This window comes from Solanum dulcamara, chromosome 10, assembly GCF_947179165.1.
Source record: "Solanum dulcamara chromosome 10, daSolDulc1.2, whole genome shotgun sequence".
Lineage (NCBI taxonomy): Eukaryota > Viridiplantae > Streptophyta > Magnoliopsida > Solanales > Solanaceae > Solanum > Solanum dulcamara.
The window spans coordinates 8167284-8187994 of record NC_077246.1 but is presented as its reverse complement, the minus strand read 5'-3'; the positions used below and the strand labels follow the sequence as shown (position 1 = coordinate 8187994).

The following is a 20711-nucleotide window of genomic DNA, read 5'->3' as shown; positions in this document are numbered from 1 at the left end:
TTCCGTCTTATTTACAATCTTGCATCGGATACATTTCTATTGAGCTAGGGATCTATCTGAAACCTCTCTACCCCGTAGAGGTTGGGGTGAAGTTTGTGTACATCCTATTCTTTTTAGATTTCATTTGTGGATTACACAGAGTATGTTGTTGTATTGTAACCCAAGGCATCACCTATACCATATGGGTATTGGAGCAAAAGGTGAATAAGAAGATAAAAATGTAACAGAATTCTGGTAAATGTGTGTGTGGAACATAAAATGTACTTCGAGTTTGTTTCTTTGTATCTTTGCTGATAATGAAATGACCTCAATACCCTCAACATTTTAGTGACATGTCACATGAGAATGGTTCTGATATGAGGGAAATCTTGTAATCTTATCCTCTATAGTCCAACTTGTCACAATGCCACCCAATTAACAGGAAAAAAAAACAGAGGGATTTAAGAGGAAAATAAAAAGAAGGGAAAAAAGGAAAGGAAAAGAAAATGGCAACTGTCTGCCCCTCAAATCCTATATCCTTTCTTCCATCTTCTTCTTCTTCACTTTCCACTTCAATTATCCCAAAAATTACAACTAGAAAACAAATAATTGTGTGCAAAGCAGAGAATAATGTATCTAATTTTAGTCCAATTATTAGCAAGAGAAGTCTATCAATTAGCCTTGCATGAAGTTTGTTCCTTTCTTTAACTGGAAATGGATTTTTTAATGCAAATGCTGCAATTTTAGAAGCTGATGAGGATGATGAGTTGATGGAAAAAGTGAAACAAGACAGAAAGAAAAGGCTTGAAAGACAGGGCATTATTAGTTCCTCCTCAAAGGAGAAAGGTAAAAAAAAAAAAAAAGCTTTTCTTGTTTCTTGATAAATTCCTTACTGGTGAAATCAAAAAAATCAACTATATGTGTGTGTTTAACCAAGAAAGAAAGGCTCCACGTTCAAACATTGTGGGGCAGTTCAATTAAGGTATAGAGAAAGCTCCAAGCAGTTCGAATAAGCTACTCGACCGACTAAAGCTAAAAGGAGAAAGGGAGATGACTCTAGTTGTCCCTCAAGAGAATAAAGAGAGAACCTTCCTCCCCATCTTTCTGGTCGCGAGGATTTCTTCTCTCCGGTCTTGTCTCTATGCGCAGACGTGAAAGCTCTATCAATAGAAAGATTCTAGCTTCTTTTTTTTTTGAGAGGAATGATTCCCTCGTCTGAGAACCGCCATTCATGTACTATTCCTCCCCTTCTTCAAATTTTCGTCGAGAAGTTCCGCACTGGGGCTAAAGCGCTTCCTAACAGAGGTCCCCATAGGGTCGTGACTAAAATCCGGGCTCACAATGTAAAGTACCACTAAAAGGTTATCATACACATGACTCGAACCGAGCCCTCCGGTTAAGGATGAAAAAGTATTTACCGCTCACTACAAACTAACTGGATTATGGGTTGCCTTTATTTCATTCTTTTGACTAAGATTCCATGAATTATTATGTGATAAATTGAGTGAAGCACCTCTTATTGTGTGGTTAAGTTTTTATATGTGGAGTTGTGCAATATGCTTAGAAAATACTAACCATTTTAGTGAATAAGTATTAGATACTGTCAGTGCTGGAGACAGGATTTTCACTAGGGTTCATATTTACTATATATATACCTAAAAAAACTGACCTTGTATATATAGTATGATTTTCCGGCAAAAGGAGGTTTAGATGAACCCCTTCTGACCCTCTAGCTCCGCCCCCTGGGTACTGTTATTTCCAAATTCTCAATCCATTGCAGTTGGTAATATAAGGGGTTGGCTGGTTTTGTTTGAAACGTTAATACAATATTTGATAGTTTACCTTACTAAGCTTTGATAGTTGAACATTTGATTACCAAATTATAAAGAACTGTATTGTTAATTGACTTGTCTGTATTATTTTAAGCATGAAGGCGTTAGTAGAGTCGGGGGAAGGGGTAGACAACCTATCCTAATGCAATCATTAGTAACTACTTCCACAGTTCGAACTCGTGGCTTATAGGTCATACAGAGACAACTTTATTGATACTCCACGTCCACGCCCCCCTTCTAATACTGTATATGGCAAAATAATTAGCGCACCATTCTTGAATAGCTATCCATTTTCTTAATTCTATGGTCATGATACCAAATATGACAAACCACCCTTATTAGTCAATTCCGCTTTTTGATTCGATTTAACTTATTATACACTGATAGCATCAAAACAATTTACACTATTCACCACAATTTCACATGTTGTTGCAGGTTACTTGTCTTTGTTTTTCAGGTTACTTATTCCACTTATTATGAACAATTAGTTACATGTAATTACCTTATAGGAGACTTGATTGTTTCTTTTGTATAGAAGTTAAAACTCTTTTCGATTTATAGATCACAATCATGTTTAATAACTTTCATATTATCAAATTCAATGTGAAGGATACTTGCAAGATTTGGTATACAAGCTCAATAAAGTAGGTCAATCCATAGAGAACAATGATCTATCTGCTGCAAGTTCAGTTCTTGGGCAAAATACTGATGCAGATTGGGTCCAGAAAGTTAATTCAGCATTCAACAAGGTAGATTTTTTTTAATCATTCATTCCCTTTCAAGCACATTGTCTATGTGCACTGAATATTATTTTCGTCGTGTTTTTACAGTTTAGTGGTAGCGATGAGGAGAAGACAGAAGTCGATTCCTTCAATTCTTCGCTATCTTCTCTAGTTTCATCAGGTAATGTTTTCCTTGACACTCCAATGATGACTATGGCTGCATTCTATCTCATATTTGGCTTCCCTTGATTCACAGACTAGAAAATTTAAAAGATAACTAAACAAGAATTTCGGGCTAGGTTCAAGATATGCCCAAAGTATGTCATTTGATGTACAATGAAACCTAACTTTCAACTATGTTGCTCGGACTCTGCAAAGATGTTGCTGCAGCCTTATTGTATCCTCCAAAAATGCAATACTGTTGACATTTTTGCAAAGTTCGAGCAACATAGACTTTCCAGATTAGGTAAGTATACAATGTACTAAAAACAAGACCTAAGAAAAGCACGGATATCAAATTCCATGGGTGAGATAGAGTGGAGACTAGTAAAGTTGCAGTCATGTGACCAGATTGCACGGATTCGAGCTGTGAAAACAGTCTCTTGCAAAAATGCAGGATAAGGCTGCTTACAATAGACCCTTGTGGTGCGGTCCTTCCACGGACCCTACACATAGTGGGTTCTTAGTGCAGCGGGTTGCACTTTTAGTGGTGGTTGTAAATTATTAGGAAGTGAGTCTTCACTTAACTCGGTTTGTCACAGCAAAATTAACTATTTTTCTCTGTTTAATGTGTTTTATGCAGTTACTGAGAATGACATTGAAGGATCAAAAATAGCTTTCGTGGCATCAGCCAGTGCATTTGAGAAATGGTCAACATTAACAGGGTTGATTGAAGAGCTAAAAGGGCTTTAAAGCAAAAGAAAAAAAATTGCATTTCATCTTTGACTTTCTTTTACTGTTTAACCACAAAGTAATACATTTTTTGCACTGTTTTCCCCCTATCAAATGAATCATTAGAGTAATACAAAATGTAATTTGAGTTCCAGTTGTAGCTGAATCTCTGAGCAAAATGACATTTATGTTGTCAGGTTTACTTCCTTTCCTTTTGTGCGCACTGGGCTTGAAACGATTACCAAGGCACCAGAGGCAGAGTTAGGATGTGAAGTTTATGTGTTTTGAACTTACTATCAGACACGTAGCTCGTTTCCGTTATTGAATTCGCAATTAAATACAAATACAAGGCCTAAGCAAAAGATACTTTATTCATCTGAACCCGTAACTAATATTGTAGCTTCTCCCGTGCAGTGCACAATATGGATATTTTATAACATTTCTAAGCGAACGAAATGACAAAAACACACCCAAACTATCAGGTGTGCGAGTTTTCTACCTGAACTATCACCAACTATTTATCAAAACATACCTCAACAACGAATTGCTCCCATTTCTTACCTTAAATATCGCCATTGTACAAGTATGAAACTCGATAAATCAGGATACTTTAGATATGTTTTTGATCGTTAACTCTATACGTCCTTCAACAAAGATCACCTGAGAAATGATCAAAACTAGCTTTGGATTGAGATAGTTGATTGACGGATGGATTAATGAAAGGCAAGAACACAATCACATCACAACAAACTGCAGCAACTCTTGACTCACCAACTCCCTCATTAGTCAAGATGACACAAAGGCTTTTTATAAGCTTACATTACTAAGTTCTAACAAGAAGTTTAGCAGATCTGGACAGCTACAAATTACTTCAGCACAATTAGTGTCTCTGCTGAAAGTCTAAATCTATGGCATACAGTAGTAATGGTACAGGCGATAAATCCTTACAGAGCAATATTTAGGACCTAAATCTATGAATTTTGCATACACATGTCTCTCATGAACAGTCAAAGTATCTATAATTGACTACACTACAGTCATCCAAATGAAGCAAGAAGAGCAAAAGGTTAGAATTAGAGAGAACCGTTGCTCAAGGCTTGGCCTCGTTAGCGTTGCTGCCATTCTCAGTTACTTCACCCTCCACCTTGCTTTTTTCAATGTTCATCAAATTATCTTGATCATCAGTACTCTTTGCTGCAGCACTAGTTTTCTGTTCTCCTACCGCTTGATGATTCTTTTCCTCAGCAGCGCTAGAGTCGAATTTTTCTGCTTCAGTAGGAATGTTTTCTACTTCTTGAACCAGTACATCCTTTTCCTCTTCAACATCGTTGACATCTTTCTCAACCTGAGCTTCTTCAGTCCGTTTGTTTTCTGCTTCTTGAACCTGTACATCCTTTCCCTCATTTATTTTAGTAGCTTCAGGACCATCAGCTTCTTTATCTGCAGGGACATCTTCAACATCGTCGGGATGTCCAATGTTATCAGTCATTTTGACATCTTGCTCAACCTGAGCTTCCTCGGTAGGTAATATTTCTACTTCTTGAATCTGTACATCCTTTCCCTCCTCGTTAATTTTAGCAGCTTCAGGACCAACAGCTGTTTTATCAGCAGGGGCCTCCTCTTCAACATCATTATCTGCCATTTTGACGTCCTTCTCGACGTGAGCTTCTTCAGTAGGTATCTTTTCTACTTCTTGAACCTGTACATCCTTTTCCTCCTCGTTAATTTTAGTAGCATCAGGACCATCAGCTGTTTTATCAACAGGAGCCTCTTCAACATCTTTAGAATGTCCAACGTTATCAGCCATCTCAACATCTTTCTCAACTTGAGCATCTTCTACTTTGTCGTCGACAATTTGGCCTTCATCTAAGTTCTCCTTCACAACATCATTCTCAGAAGATTGGATTTCATCTTTCTTCACCAATTCACTTTCTCCATCTTGAGGTTCATTTTGGTTCTCGTCTTGTTCTTTTTCAACATCTTTCTCAGCTTCCATTGCTGCAGTATCCTTCTCATGCTTTTCAGCTTCCTCCATGTCATCATCCTTTGCTGCTTCAGTTTCTTTAGGGACTTCTTTGTCTTTGGAATCCTTCTTCGAAGACAACGACTTTCTGCCTCGTTTCTTAGCAGGCTCACTTTCTGCTGGAGATTGAGTTGCCTTCACCTTTTCAGTGATCCTAGCGGATCTTCTTGGCATTTCACCAGTTCCCCAATCAAAGTCCGCTACTGGCGGACCACCAGGGTGTGACTTCAGGTACTGTTCCAACTGTTTTCTTGTGGTGATCTCCTCCCCTGTTGGTGCAGTAAATACGATGCCGTTCTTCTTTGGAGTACCTCCTTTTTTAGGTAGAAACTGCAAAGGAACAGAAAGAGAGTCAAATTTATAAGAAACAACAACAACATACCCAGGGTAGTCTACAAAGCAGGGTCTGGGGAGGGTAGAGTGCACACATACTTTACCTCTACCTCAAAGGTAGATAGGTTGTTTCCGATAGACCCTCGGGCTCAAGAAAACAACAAATAATAACAAAAACAGCATATAGTAACAAAACAAAATAGAACAGAAACTACAACAAAACAATACAATAGTCGAGGTACAAGGAATCATCAGATAGTAATAGAAATCGAAAGACAAGAAACTATAGGAGCAATACTACTACTACTAATATGAACGGACAACAAGACAATGCACTACTACCTAAATCGAAAGACAAGAAACTATAGGAGCAATACTACTACTACTAATATGAACGGACAACAAGACAATGCACTACTACCTACTTCCCTTCTACCCTAAACCGTGACCTCCTCACCCTCCTATCTAAGGTTATGTCCTTCGTAAGTTGAAACTTGAAATTGCGTCATGTCATTTCTAATCACGTCTCTCCAATACTTCTTCGGTCTACCTCTACCTCTCCTGAAAAATCTTCTCCAATCTCTCTTTTGAGTTCCTCAAAATGTTCTTGGTTTTCTTTATCAAAAAAAAAAGTTCTTGGTTCAGGTGGAAAAGAAATAAAGAAGGCTCAAAAGAGTAGCAAGTAATCTAGGATGTCTTTCCGAAACACAAAACCGTTACTATATAAAGATGATGAGCAATAAAGACTCAAATCTCCTGCTTAACTTATATCCATGAAGATCCAAATATGTTAGCACACAGTTTGTTAGATGCATTCAAACAGCAATTTCAGTAGAAAATCAAAATCAGATATAAAGCAGTTCCTATGAGTAATAATATTTATGACACCATGAATTATCACTAACAACAATCCTTACATTATTATTTACCACATAACAACCCCTACATTGAAATCCTTGCATAACTACAACGTGAACCAAACGACCCCTTAGCACATCAAGCACCCGTAACATGCTAATAGCCCTGTTGCTTTATACTAAAAGGCAACAAATCAAGCAACTGTCTTCCCCTACTGGAAATTGTGTTTACTCATTCAACTATCCAACCCATGCATATCGAAGTAATGCTGTTGCACAACATCTCTGAAAATGCTTCCAGCTTATCTACAACATAGTCTGACTCTCATACGAGATGAGCATATTTTTCAACAACATTTTTAACATCTCTGAAAAATGCTTCCAGCATATCTACAACATAGTCCAACTCTCTTACGAGATGAGCATATTTTTCAACAATTTTTCTCTGAAAAAGATGTGTTCCTCAAAGACGCCAAGCAAGATCTTAACGACAAAACTCTGTCAAAGCTACTGTGCTGAAATGATGGACAATGGAACTTACCCTGTCACATAGACATGTGCAATGATACTCACCGCTCAATTGAAAGAGAATCTCATATCTAGAAAGATCTATTACACACTTCATTTCTACAGGCTCTGAGGGTAAAAGGTATAAGAAAACGAACACACACTTCAGGTGTGCTCGGTATGGAGGAAAATATTTTCCAATTTCTCATGTTCAGTGGGTCAAATTTTTAACATTTTCTCTAGGAAACCAACTTGCTTAAAAATGAAGAAAATGACTTCCTAGTAGACATAGGGAAAACAAATTCCACAAGTGGCATTTCATATTAATTGTGTCATGCCCACCCTCCAACATACCTCATCGTCACCTCCACCTCCGTAGTCCCTATCCCCACCATCCCACACCCCTACCTCCATCCCCAACTCCCATAGTATTTGTCGAGATTATATACAAATGCTTTTAGGGTAATATTTTTTGCTTAAGTACCGAAAACAAGAGAATAGGTAAGAAACTCACTTATTTTCCTAGAAAACATTTTCCTTCGTACGAACACTCCCTTCATTTCTTAAAAACAAGTAACTTAAGAAAGAATAGGGAGAATGTGAGGCAGGTAACCCCCCGATATATCTTGATTGAAGGGGAAAAAGACAGAACAGTTGATAAAGATGAAGAAAAACAACCCACGAAAAGATTGCCCTGAAGAAGCTTGGTTCAATCCATGGTTGAACAAAACGCCGAAGCCCAAAGATTGTATGAAGACAAAATAAGACAAAGCAAAAAGTAGCTCAGAGATCACATTCTGAAGCCCAAAATGAAGATGGCCCAGAAATCAACAATTAATAGAAGTTTCTATTTCAAAAAGGCCGGCTGACATTTAAGAGTCCCTTGGATTACACAAAAGCAGCTCTTATTGAATTCAAGCAAGGAGCCATTAGTTACTTGGTAATAATCAACAACAGTCAAAGACACAAGAAGTATCAAGAAAAGGTTCAGCGGCAACAACTCAAGCTCCCTATAAATTTGAAGTAAAATCTGAAGACAAAGATAGCTCTTTGATTTCAAGCAAACTAGAAATTTTGTAATTGTTAGTTAGTGAGCGAGAAAAGATAGTGGATAAACATTATGTGGTGATTGCGTAAAACCACTAGTGACTGTACTACATTGAAAACTTTTTTTTTAAGACAAGGGAAACCCGCAGCCCCTACCCTTTGGGTGCGCACAGGGTAAAACCCCCGCTCCTATGCAATAGCTCACAAACCACACAGGAGAGGTAACCCACACTAGGCAAGCCCGGTGCGATGAGCTCGACCCAGAAGGCAAACCCCTTGCTTTCGCTAGCAAGGGGTTTCGAACTTGAGACCTCCAACATGGAAGTCCCAAGCCTAAACCACTGGGCCACCCCGAAGGGTCTACATTGAAAACATTTGCAAAGAGATAAAAGGCACCACATTGGTGCGCAAACCAGTATAAAAACATTTAGTGTTATTTTATTTTTTGCCCTTAATTTATTCACATTTTCTTTCTAAATTATAGGTGATACATGGCTATCTCTTTGCTATCTAAGCAGAAACTGCATTCAGCTTAACTCAACTAAGTTTTGATTATCCACTGTTCACCCCCTCCCCCCCCCCCCCCCCCCGCTTGCGTGTTTTCACACAAATCCATTTACTTTATGTTAAAGTAGACCCAAGCTTGTCTCGATGGCCTTCTTCCAACTCCACCCTATGACAACTAATGGCATAGCAAGAAAAGGAAAAGAGAAGAGAAAGCTACAAAAAAGGGGAGAAGATCACACTCACGAGAAAAAATGTACACATAAATAGTTATCAGCAATTTCACATTGAAGGAACTCTATAGAACTGACTATTCAAGGAGGTGGCAAATTGTTGACCGGACGTCTTTAGATGAATGATTACCAATTTCAAATACTTATTTAGTGGGATAGCGTCATAGGGATTATACAATGGATAGTTCACCTCTATTTTTCTTGAAATTGGATGTTTGTTGGTAGAGATGATGAATTGTGATGGGTTTTGCTTAAACAATGTCGTTCGGGTTTCTAGTGGAGCGACTAGATTCCATAACACGTTTAGTGGATGGATTGGAGTACTCAAAGAGTTGACTTTCGAAGTGGAAAATGAAGATTTTTGCTACAACTTATGAAGTCAAATTTAAGTGCTAGTCACTTGGTTGACTTAGTTGGTATTATTTTGACACGTTAATGATTTACGTAAGCTCGGATATGTTGATTGTGAATTGTTGGCATCATTGGATCCATTGGGGCAAGATTTGGAAAGAGATTCGATGTATGTAGAAGTGACATTTGAACTACTTTTATTAAATGAATTTCATGAATTGTAAACCTATTTTCACTGAATCTTTCATAAATGGTTGGATTGGCTATAAATGCCGAAATGGTAAGATGTAAAGTATTTTGGGAGTTACTTGAGTTCACCGAGATTGGCCTTGGATATTTTCCTTGTTGGGTCATGAAACTACTTGTGCTGGTGTAGGCCTTGAACCAACCTTACACGGCTTGAAACTTTGACAGAGTCCCTCCATGAGAGAGTACTATTGTGCTACTTTGTTAGCCTGACAAAGTCGATTCATGCGGCATTACAATGAGACGACGTGAGCAAGTAGGGCATATAATACTTGCCACTATGTACATAGCCTAATTGACTTTTTAGTTGTGTCGATTATAGTGTGGTACTCCTCGTAAATGAAAAACTTTTCTAGATTACATAAAGCTTGGTGTTTAAAGAATGATTGAGAACATGTTTTACATTATTTATAATTTCCTCGACTCAATCGTTAATTGATACAAATGTTCCTTCTTATATCGATTGTTATGCATGTATCATATGTTATTAGCTTTTGGCTCACTTCTAGGGGAAACGACATGTGGAGCTTAGGCTTGTTGGCCAAATTTCCATTTCTAGTTTCAAGGACTGGGACTATGCAACCCAAGTCCTGTAGATAGGATCGTTCCACATCCCGTGTCAATACTTTTGGGGAGGCTCCACACTTGTATTCGTGGAGGACATCTATTATTAACTTTTGGGTCACCGGGGCTTGTCTTGGTTAATTATTTCATTATGTATCGTAAAGATTCCATAGACAGTTGTGGTTGTTATTTTGGGTGGTATTTCTTTGGCTACTCATGTGGCATGCCTGAATGAAACTCTTCACCTTTTTTCAAAAAATCTCATCCATCTCTATCACTTGAGAGTGGAAGCATATATCAATATAACAAAATGTAGAAAACAGAGGAGAATAAATCTACTAAGAATGGAACACCCTCCATTCTACGGGACTAGTAGGATTTCAAATCAGCTACTAAAATAAGATGGCATTATGAGGTACAGAAAACCTCATTTAGCCAGATAAAACAGTCAAGGGACATCAAAATTGTGAATAATTCTATAAATGACTCTTTCAAGAGAGAAAATTCCTACGTATTTCCTTCTAAAAGAGGGAAGTTGAGCTTTGTCCATTGGCAATTCACCTCTAACATCTTTAGGAAGCCTGTTGTAGTAAAAAAACTGAACCTTTTCCTTAAACCGGAGACCCTGATTAGCCAAAATGTCAGCCAATTTCTTTCCTTCCCTATAACAGTGATAAATACTCCAGCTAGCAAATTTAGAAGTTTGCTTCTGTATTTCATCAATGATCTCCCATAAGTTCCAAGGTAGTTCATAACCTTCATTACCTAGTCAGTGGGCAACTTAGAATCACATTCCATCACAATGTTTTTGATCCCTTTTGAAACACACCAGTCGATCCCAGATTTAAGGACCATAGCTTCTGCCATGTCGTTAGACATAATTTCTAGACGCATCACAAAGGCACTGATTATTTGAACATGCTTATTTTTAATAATCCCCCCAGCACACTAGGCCCTCGCATTATCCTTAGAGCAGCCATCAGTGTTCAGTCTCAAGAAACTCTTTACGTTGTGCATTTTCTTTTAAATGAAAGGTGGTTGGTTTAAAGATTAAATTCATGCTTTGGTTTTAAGGTTGGTTTCCTCGGCTCGGGTAGAGCTGCGAGTGCAGGTCACGTGGATTTGGGCCATGATACATACCTGAATATGTACCCTGAATCTTAAAAGTTAGATCATGAAGGATCCGGCGTTTAGATCCGCACCCATATTGGACACCCGCATCCTAGTCCAAGCAACTTAGCTCTTCAAACCCCAAAAAAATCAACCTTGGAACCAAAAAAGCTAAAAATTAAACCATACCCATAAAACCAGTTTTTGAATAACTGCAAAAGCCAGAGCTAAGACACGAACTTTACTCAAAATAACAAAAAAAATGGAACTTTTCAAGATAGCATAGAGAGTTAACTTGGGAATATCCAAAAGCCGGAGAAAACCCCTCAACCTCGGTAGCAGTATTTTGGTGCTTTTTGTTCATCAATCATACCTTACCCAAGAAAAAACTGTCTTAAGACTAACAAAACCCAAAACTACAGAAAATTAGACAAAACCCATTAAAAAAATTGCAAGTACCAAAGCTAAAGAATCGAACTTTTCATGGAATCAACAAAAATTGCAACTTTTCTAAGAAACTAGAGACTGAGTCAAATTCAAAAACTCAACCTGAGAACCATAAAATAAGCAAAATTAAACAACACCCACAAAACCCATTGTAGAAAAATTGCAAATAACAAAGCCAAAGAAACAAATTTTACATGAACCCAACTGAAAATCTGAAGAACTTCAAGAACTGAACATGATAAAGCCTGAGAAAAACCCATCTCCTAAACGACCCTTACTCATCAAAACCAAAAACTCAACCTCAGAACCACAAAAATAAGCAAAATTAAACAATACCCACAAACCCCATTGTAGGAAATTTGCAAATACAAAAGCTAAAGAAACAAACTTCACAAAAACTCAACAAAAAATTGGAACTTTTCTAGAGACATTCAAGAACTGAACATGATAAAGCCAGAGAAAAACCTTATTGTCCTAAAGGACCCTTACTCATCAAAACCAAAAATTCAACCTGAGAACCTCAAAAATAAGCAAAATTAAACAATACCCACAATACCCATTGTAGAAATATTGCATATAACAAAGCTAAAGAAACAAACTTTACATAAACCCAACAAAAAAATTAGAACTTTCCTGGAGAACTTCAAGAACTAAACATAAGCTAAAACCCTATCTGGACTCTTACTCATCAAAACCACAAATTCAACCTGAAAACTACAAATTAAGCAAAATTAAACAAAGCCCACAAACCCCATTGTTGAAAAATTGCAAACAACAAAGCTAAAGAAACAAACTTTACATAAACTCAACAAATAATTGGAACTTTTTTGAAGAACTTCAAGAACTGAACATAAGCTTAAAGACTCAGAAAAAAAAAAAGAGAGATACCTTCTTGTTCCAACCAGGAGGAGCCGGAAGCTCAATGGACACAACTTCATTTTTCTCCACTGATTTCGCCATTTCCCACCTAACCAAAATTTCCCCCAAAAAAAAGAGCAAAACCAACTAACTGCAAAATGGGTATTACCCAATTTCTCCTATAAAATAGGAACTAAAAATACTTTTTTTTATCTTTTTTTTTTGTACTCTACTTTTTTCTCGGGTAAGCAAAATCTTGTCTGGAAGTGCAAGGAATTTAGTGCAAATTTGACTAAAAAACAAACACATTGCTGAGATTGTTTAATGTTTTACTGTTGATGTTATTTGTTTTTAATAGATTTCAAGGGCTAGGATCAACTTGTCTTTGCAACTGAGGATGACACGTGTCATTATCTGGAAATTTCTTCTTTTTATTATTTTTAATTTTTTTCATCACTTTTTTTTTTAATCTTCACTTTTTCTTGCCCAATTTGATTATTTTGCAGAACAATGTAGAACTGGCAGTTAACTGGTTTTCTTCACCTTTTATAAGGATATGAATCAAGGCAAAGGAAAAAAATAGAATATAACTTTTACTGTGTTTTTATTTCTAAAAATAGAAAAGAAATAGTATGTTTTAAACAGTGTGAGTATAATCTCAATGTGGATTAAATAGGCATATTCATAGCAGGAAAAGTGAAACTTTTACAGCATTGTATATACATATACCATACTTCTTTTTAACTAAAATTTGAAGTTTTTAAGAATATTTTTTAGCGTAATTTACGTAAATCACATAATGTTAAGAGCTAATTACATTATTTCACTATTTTTTTCTAAATTATAAAAATTCTTTAAAATTTATGAATTTCGGATACATCACTGAACTTCCAGATACATCAGCAGACATTCGAATATATGGGGAAGGGATGTATCAGAGAAGAGATAGAGATGTATCAGAGATGGAATAGGACATCCGGATACATAGAGGAGGGATGTATCCGAGAGGAGAAGGATGTATCTGATAAGAGAGGGATGTATCCGAGATGGGAGGAATGTATCCGAGAGGGGATGATGATGTATTAGCGAGAGGAGATTGAAGTATCCGAGAGAAGATTTTTGAATTTTTTTTAAATGATAGAAAATTTTAGAGATTATGATAAAATAAATTATGTATTTAGATAATTTTTCCAATTTTTAAGGATCACATTTTATGATCAGCTTGGCCAACGGCATAATGGGCTCAGTTAATATTGGGCCGTTAAAATATCAAGTTGGTTGCTGATGACAAAAGCCCATTGATTTTATATCAAATAACGAAAGAGTAATTGCACGGATTAGCCACTTTTCAATTTATAATTGAAAAATAGTCGCTATACTAAAGTTTTAAATTTCACGGGTGGAAATACATCACAATGTTTTTCTTTCAATTGCTAGGTGGTTATTTGTGATTTTTATCCAAAAAAGAAAGGTGAAATTCACAAATAATCACTTTTTATAACCCTCATAATCGAATAAGAAATACTATTGTGGAGTTTCAAATTTAACATATGAAACTCAGAGACGCTGTCATGAAGTTTTGCCTGTTAAATTTAGAATTTCATAAAAATATTTAATTTTTAAATACGATCTTATATAAGAAGTAAAAATGTGTAATAACCATCTTTCAGCCTGTTATTGAAAAAATAATCATTGTCATGAAATTTTAATTTCTACAATGAAAACTTTGATATAGTATCTAGAATTTCACTTGTAGAAGTTGAAACTCTAATACAATAGCTACTTTTAAATTATAAAAATTGAAAAATGATTGTCTATGAAATTTTCTCCCATGTAAAGGTGTGAATATGAACCTTAAATGGCGGATATTTTGGATCAAAGGTAGTAATATTCAAATAACAAGAAGGTTGAATGTATAGATAACCCTTTAAATTTTCAGTGAATTTTATTTAGACACTAGAACTACAAGTTTAAGGTTTTTACGACTTACTGAGGCTAATGCGTATAATTAAAGAAGATAACATATTTTAAGTGGTTAGCTTATCTATACAATGAGCACTTGAAAATACCACATAAAAGCTTGAGTCAAAAGTACCTGATAAGAACACTTCATCATATGTTCAAGTGCTTAATCAAAACTTTGAATGCTTAAATAAAATTTACTGACAACTTTTAGAAGATGACAAAATATTTAAGCTACTCCCTCTGTTCACAATAGTTGTTCACTACTGACTTGACACAAAAATTAAAAAGCAGTAAACGATAGAAATAATTTTACCAAATCACTCTTATTAAATATAAGTCATCTAAACATTGAAAATGAATAATATTTAGGAAAAATTACCCTTTTACACATATTCTAATACCATATTTACTTGTATTCCCTATTATGCCAAAAAATATCCAAAATTCCTCTTTTTCCTTTAACTCTCTCTCCCTCACTGATACACTACTCTTCCTCCCTAAATTTTCGCCCTAATTCACTCCTCTTCATCAGTTTTTGAGATTTTGAATTTTTGAGTACATCTGTTACTCAATTCCAAGATTTTAACTAAGGTATATTTAAATTTTTCCTTATATGAAATCTCATTTCATTCTCATTCAATCTGATTTCTCCTAAAATTTGTATCATTTGATTTCTTCTGTAAATCTTTGAAAAATCTTCTAAAATTGATATCCTTTGCTTTCTTCTGTAAATCTTTCTATTTTTTTAACTCATATCTTTAATGATACATATGGAATCCATTCATAGTCTCAAACAGTCGAATAAAAATCAAGGAATTCTTGTTTCACCTGGTTCTGATTCATCTTGGAAAGGTTACGACGAGTTTAGATCCAAACATCGTAATAATCCAGCAGTGATGGATAAGCTACGTGAGAAATTAAAGTCGAAAGCTCAAGTTAAACATGCACCCAAAGAACTAGACAACAAGATTGAAGGGGTTACAACACGCCCTAATCTCCCAAAGGTATGGGTTCAATTAAGGTTTTTTTAATGAAGTTTTTATGAAGGTTTTTTGATTTTGATACATATTGTTTATGTATCAGATTATCATGTATCAAGCGTTAACTCTTCTGAAACATAGTGTTTTTTTAAATGTCATTTTTTTTGGAGATTTACTACTTTTGATACATCGTGTTTAAGTGTCAGTTTCTATTGTATCAAGTTTTAATAATTTTGATACATCTACATTTATGTATCAGATTATAATTTATACAGCCTTACTTCTTCTGATACATCTTCTGTATGTATCAGATTCTCATGTATCAAATATTTTAATGCGTATGATACATCGTATTTATGTATAAAGTTTAAGTTGTATTTAATCATTTTTCATGTCAATGTAGGAAATGAAGTACGTCATCAAAAAGATCCCGTCCCACCCATTGAGATTCGGCACGGCATATAGGACTAATTTTTTTGATGATTTTGAATCATAAATAGGTGAAGAAGGTATAAAGTTATTTAGGCAATCCATATTTGGTCACTACTTAGATATGCCAAACTGCAATTTTCAAGGGCAAATCATCAAATGCCTCTTACTTCTTGAGGTAGAGCAAAAAACAAAGAAGAATTGCACATTCGTCACGTGCAGGGTAATATACTCCGATTTATAATAAATGATTTTGCTATCATTACTGGTTTGCGATGTATCGATAATATTAATGAATTTCGATATTCTGATGACCCAACAAGTAGATTATTGTCTATATATTTTCCTGGTGCAAAAAATGGGGTCAACAAAGCTCGTTTCGTTGAGTGTTTTCTGGTTGGAGGATGAAAAACAAATGAAGACGCTGTTCAGATGGTCATTCTCTACTTCATCCACACTTTTGTTTTTTCTCAACTAGGTGATTGTAATGACCTTGAGGGTGATTTTCGAAAATTTGTACAAAATACGCATGAACAGTAACATGCGTGAACAGTAACTTTTTGGGCAGAAAATGCCCCTTTCTTTCCATTTTAATATTTTCATCAATTGTTTGAGTTCTTGAACTCCTTGAGGTGATTTGAGAAGAGATTTTTAAGGCAAAGTGTTGGGTAAGTGATTTTTGACCTAAAACCTTTCCTTTTCATTAAGTTTTTGATGATTTTAACCCCTAAAGTTTAGTTTCAAACCCCAAAAATCTTTATTTCTTCCCTAATTCAAATTTAAGGAAAATGGTAATTTCTAACTCGTTTTGAGCTCTATTTTTATGGGTATTTCAACCATGAGTTCCTTATTACAAGTAGAATGTGATTGTCCAATAAATTTCTAGATTTGACCTTTTTCAGAAATAATTAATTTTTGGACCATTTTACCCCCGAGTAGATATGAGGCAGAAGCCTCTGATGCAGCTATTAGAGGTATTATTCCAGTTTGCCATCGTTCTGCTTCAGTATTATTTGACCCAAGGTCTACCTATTCTTATGTGGCAACTTATTTTGATGTGGGTATTGATTATGTGAGTGAGTTCCTTGATGTGCCTATTACTATTTCTACCCCGGTAGGTGAAATTTTAGTGGTGGATCGGGTATACAAGGGATGTTTGGTGATATTTTCTTGTAGAGAGACCCGTGCAGACTTGATTTTATTAGAAATGCTTGATTTTGATGTGATATTGGGTATGGACTGGTTATCTCCTTATCATGCTATATTAGATTGTTATGCAAAGACCGTGACCTTAGCTTATCCCGGGTTACCTAGCTTGGTATGGAAGGGTAATCCGAGTTCGTATCCTCAGGGTGCATCGGTGTTCTCAAAGATTGATTTGAGGTAGGGTTACCATCAGTTGAGAATTCGGGAATCTGATATCCCGAAGACTGCATTCAAGACTCGTTATAGGCATTATGAGTTTGTGGTTATGTCCTTCGGGTTGACTAATGCCCCAGTTGCTTTTATGGAGTTGATGAATCAGGTATTTCGACCTTATTTAGACTCGTTTGTGATCGTGTTTATTCATGACATCTTGGTTTATTCCAAGAATGAGGCGGATCATGTTAGGCACCTGAGGACAGTCCTTCAGAGATTGAGAGAGGAGAAGTTGTATGCAAAATTCTCCAAATATGAGTTTTGGCTTGAGTCTGTGACATTCTTGGGTCATATAGTGACCAAGGATGGTATTATGGTTGATCCAGCCAAAGTTACAGCGGTTCGTGATTGGGTTAGGCCTACTTCGGTTACCGAGATTCAGAGTTTTATTGGGTTGCCAGGCTACTATCGTCGGTTTGTTCAAGGATTCTCTTCTATTGCAGCCCCATTGACTAGGCTAATTCAAAAGACCGTGGCATTTCAGTGGACTGAAGAGTGTGAGGCGAGCTTTCAAAAGCTCAAGGAATTATTGACTTCAGCACCTATTCTAGCCTTACTCGAGGAGGGCGTGGCATTTATTGTGTTTTGTGATGCTTCGAGAGTCGGCTTGGGTGGTGTATTGATGTAAAAAGGTAGAGTTATAGCTTATGTTTCTCGACAGTTGAAGGTACATGAGAAGAACTATCCTACCCATGACTTAGAATTAGCAGTGGTGGTGTTTGTTTTGAAGTTGTGGAGGCATCATCTCTATGGAGTGCATTGTGAGGTCTATACTGACCACCGTAGCCTTAAGTATATCTTTTCTCAGCCGAATCTGAACATGCGGCAGCGTAGGTGGTTAGAGTTATTGAAAGACTATGATATCACCATACTTTATCATCCAGGCAAAGCTAATGTGGTAGCGGATGCCCTGAGTCACAAAGTAGTTAGCATGGGTAGTTTGGCCTTCCTTAAGGCTATTGAGAGGCCTTTGGCGTTGGAGGTTCAGTCATTAGCTAGACAGTTGGTCCGACTTGATATTTCTACACATCATGGTATTTTGGCTTTTGTGGAGGCTAGGTCTACTTTGATGGACCAGATTTATACACACCAATTTGAAAATGACAAGTTGAGGGCCATTCGAGACAAAGTGTTGAGTGGTGAAGCAAAATTAGCCTCTCTTGATCCGAAAGGAGTTTTGAGGATTAATGGTCGCATTTGTGTGCCCAAGGTGAGTGAATGGGTATGTATGATATTGGAGGAGACTCATTGTTCCAAATATTCGATTCACCCAGGAGTGGCAAAGATGTTTCATGACTTGAAACAACACTATTGGTGGTGTGGCATGAAGAGAGACATTGTTGATTTTGTGGCTAAGTGTCTAAATTGCCAACAAGTGAAGTATGAGCATCAGAAACCGGGTGGTCCTATGCAAAGGATGCCCATTCTTGAGTGGAAATGAGAGTGTATCACTATGGACTTTGTGTCTGGATTATCCATGGCATTGGGTAAGTATGACTCTGTCTGGATGATTGTGGATCGATTGACCAAATCAGCCCATTTTCTTTCGGTGAAGACTAGCTACAATGCGGATCAATTAGCTAGGATCTATCTTTGTGAGATTGTTAGGCTGCATGGGATGCCTATCTATATTGTGTCGGATTGGGGTTCAGTGTTCACCTCTCATTTTTGGAAGGCATTACAGCGTGGTTTGGGTACACGGCTAGAGATGAGTTCAACATTTCATCCCCAAACCGATGGTCAGTCCGAGCGGACTATTCAGGTGTTGGAGGATATGCTTAGGTCCTGTGTGATTGATTTTGGTGCCCGATGGGACCAACACTTTCCCTTAGTAGAGTTTGCCTATAATAACAGTTATCACTCCAGCATTCAGATGGCACCATTTGAGGCATTGTATGGTCGTAGGTGTCGATCACCCACTGGATGGTTTGATTCTGTTGCGGTTGATGCATTGGATACTGACTTACTTAAGGATGCTGTAGAGTGGGTACGTTTGATTCAGGGTTGACTATTGACAGCTCAGATTCGTCAGAAGAGTTATGCTGACAGGAGGGTTCGTCCCTTAGAGTTCATGGTGGGTGATTGTGTGTGGCTTAAAATATCACCTATGAAGGGTGTGATGAGGTTCGGAAAGAAGGGCAAGCTTAGCTCAAGGTTTGTTGGCCCGTTTGAAATCCTGAGGAGAGTAGGTGGAGTGGCATATGATTTGGCCTTACCCCCTAAATTGTCAGCTGTCCATCCGGTGTTTCATGTTTCCATGCTTCGCAAGTACATACCGAATGAGTCTCATGTGATTTCTTATGATGCGGTAGAGTTGAGTCCGGATTTGACTTTTGAGGAGGAGCCGACCGTTATTCTAGATAGGTGGCTTTGAGACTTAGGACCAAGGAGGTCTTTTTAGTTAAGGTGAAGTGGCAGCATCGGCCTGCTGAGGAGGCGACTTGGGAGTTAGAGTCTGATATGCAGGCTCGGTACCCTCAGCTTTTTGAGACCCCAGGTATTTTATTTTATCTTATGTTCGAGGAAGAACATCCTTTTTAGTGGTGGATATTGTAATGACCTTGAGGGTGATTTTTGAAAATTTGTACAAAACACGCGTGAACAATAACACGCGTGAATAGTAACTTTTTGGGCAAAAAATGCCCCTTTCTTTCCATTTCAATATTTTCATCAATTGTTTGAGTTCTTCAACTCCTTGAGGTGATTTGAGAAGAGATTTGTAAGGCAAAGTGTTGGGTAAGTGATTTTTGACTTAAAATCTTTCCTTTTCATTAAGTTTTTGATGATTTTAACCCCTAAAGTTTAGTTTCAAACCCCAAAAATCTTTGTTTCTTCCCTAATTCGAATTTAAGGAAAATGGTGATTTCTAACTCGTTTTGAGCTCTATTTTTATGAGTTTTTCAACCATGAGTTCCTTATTACAAGTAGAATGTGATTTTCCAATAAATTTCCAGATTTGACCTTTTTCGGAAATAATTAATTTTTAGACCATTTTACCCCCGGTTTTGAAACCTATTAATATGGGTGTCATTGGACTCCTTGTGATGTGTATGTTTTATTGTTGATAGTGGATTGTCAGTCCGGGCATTGAATTCGAGAGTTGCTTGTTCGGTGGAGGTGTTCGAGCACAGTTTCGACAATTGAGGTAGGTTTGGCTATCCTTCTTTGAGATTGAGATGGGGTAGTCATTCATATGTTATAGACTTTGGGATGAGGTCGTAATATGAGTTGAGAATGTTATATATATATATATTGTGATGCCCGTGTGGGGGCTTATTTATTAATGTATTACCATGTGGGGGTTTATTTATATTACATAGCCCGTGTGGAGGCCTTATTTGTTATCTTATTTGCTTTGAGAGCATGTGATTCATGATTTACCTAAGAGAGAGGCTTGAGTATATTATTTTACTT

The 20711-nt window shown here is 36.8% G+C and overlaps 1 protein-coding gene and 1 pseudogene across 3 annotated transcripts; one reads left to right on the top strand and one right to left on the bottom strand.

Annotated features, from left to right (window-relative positions):
* The first annotated feature begins 420 nt into the window (after nucleotides 1–420).
* LOC129870097 (thylakoid lumenal 16.5 kDa protein, chloroplastic-like) lies at nucleotides 421–3626 on the top strand (annotated as a pseudogene).
* Nucleotides 3627–3777: 151 nt separating this feature from the next.
* Nucleotides 3778–12748, bottom strand: LOC129870096 (methyl-CpG-binding domain-containing protein 11-like). Of its 3 annotated transcripts, none has more exons than XM_055944688.1 (3): nucleotides 12535–12748; nucleotides 4509–5777; nucleotides 3778–4084 (listed from the first exon to the last, which is right to left on the bottom strand). In XM_055944688.1, exons 1-2 carry the CDS (start codon nucleotides 12604–12606, stop codon nucleotides 4515–4517), a joined length of 1335 nt encoding a protein of 444 aa, XP_055800663.1. In that variant the 5' UTR covers nucleotides 12607–12748; the 3' UTR covers nucleotides 3778–4084; nucleotides 4509–4514. The 3 variants fall into 3 exon arrangements, with proteins under 3 accessions (XP_055800663.1, XP_055800664.1, XP_055800662.1); XM_055944689.1 differs by lacking the exon at nucleotides 3778–4084 and adding an exon at nucleotides 11230–11354 and having other exon boundaries at nucleotides 4165–5777; nucleotides 12535–12624; XM_055944687.1 differs by lacking the exon at nucleotides 3778–4084 and having other exon boundaries at nucleotides 4165–5777.
* Nucleotides 12749–20711: the final 7963 nt, after the last annotated feature.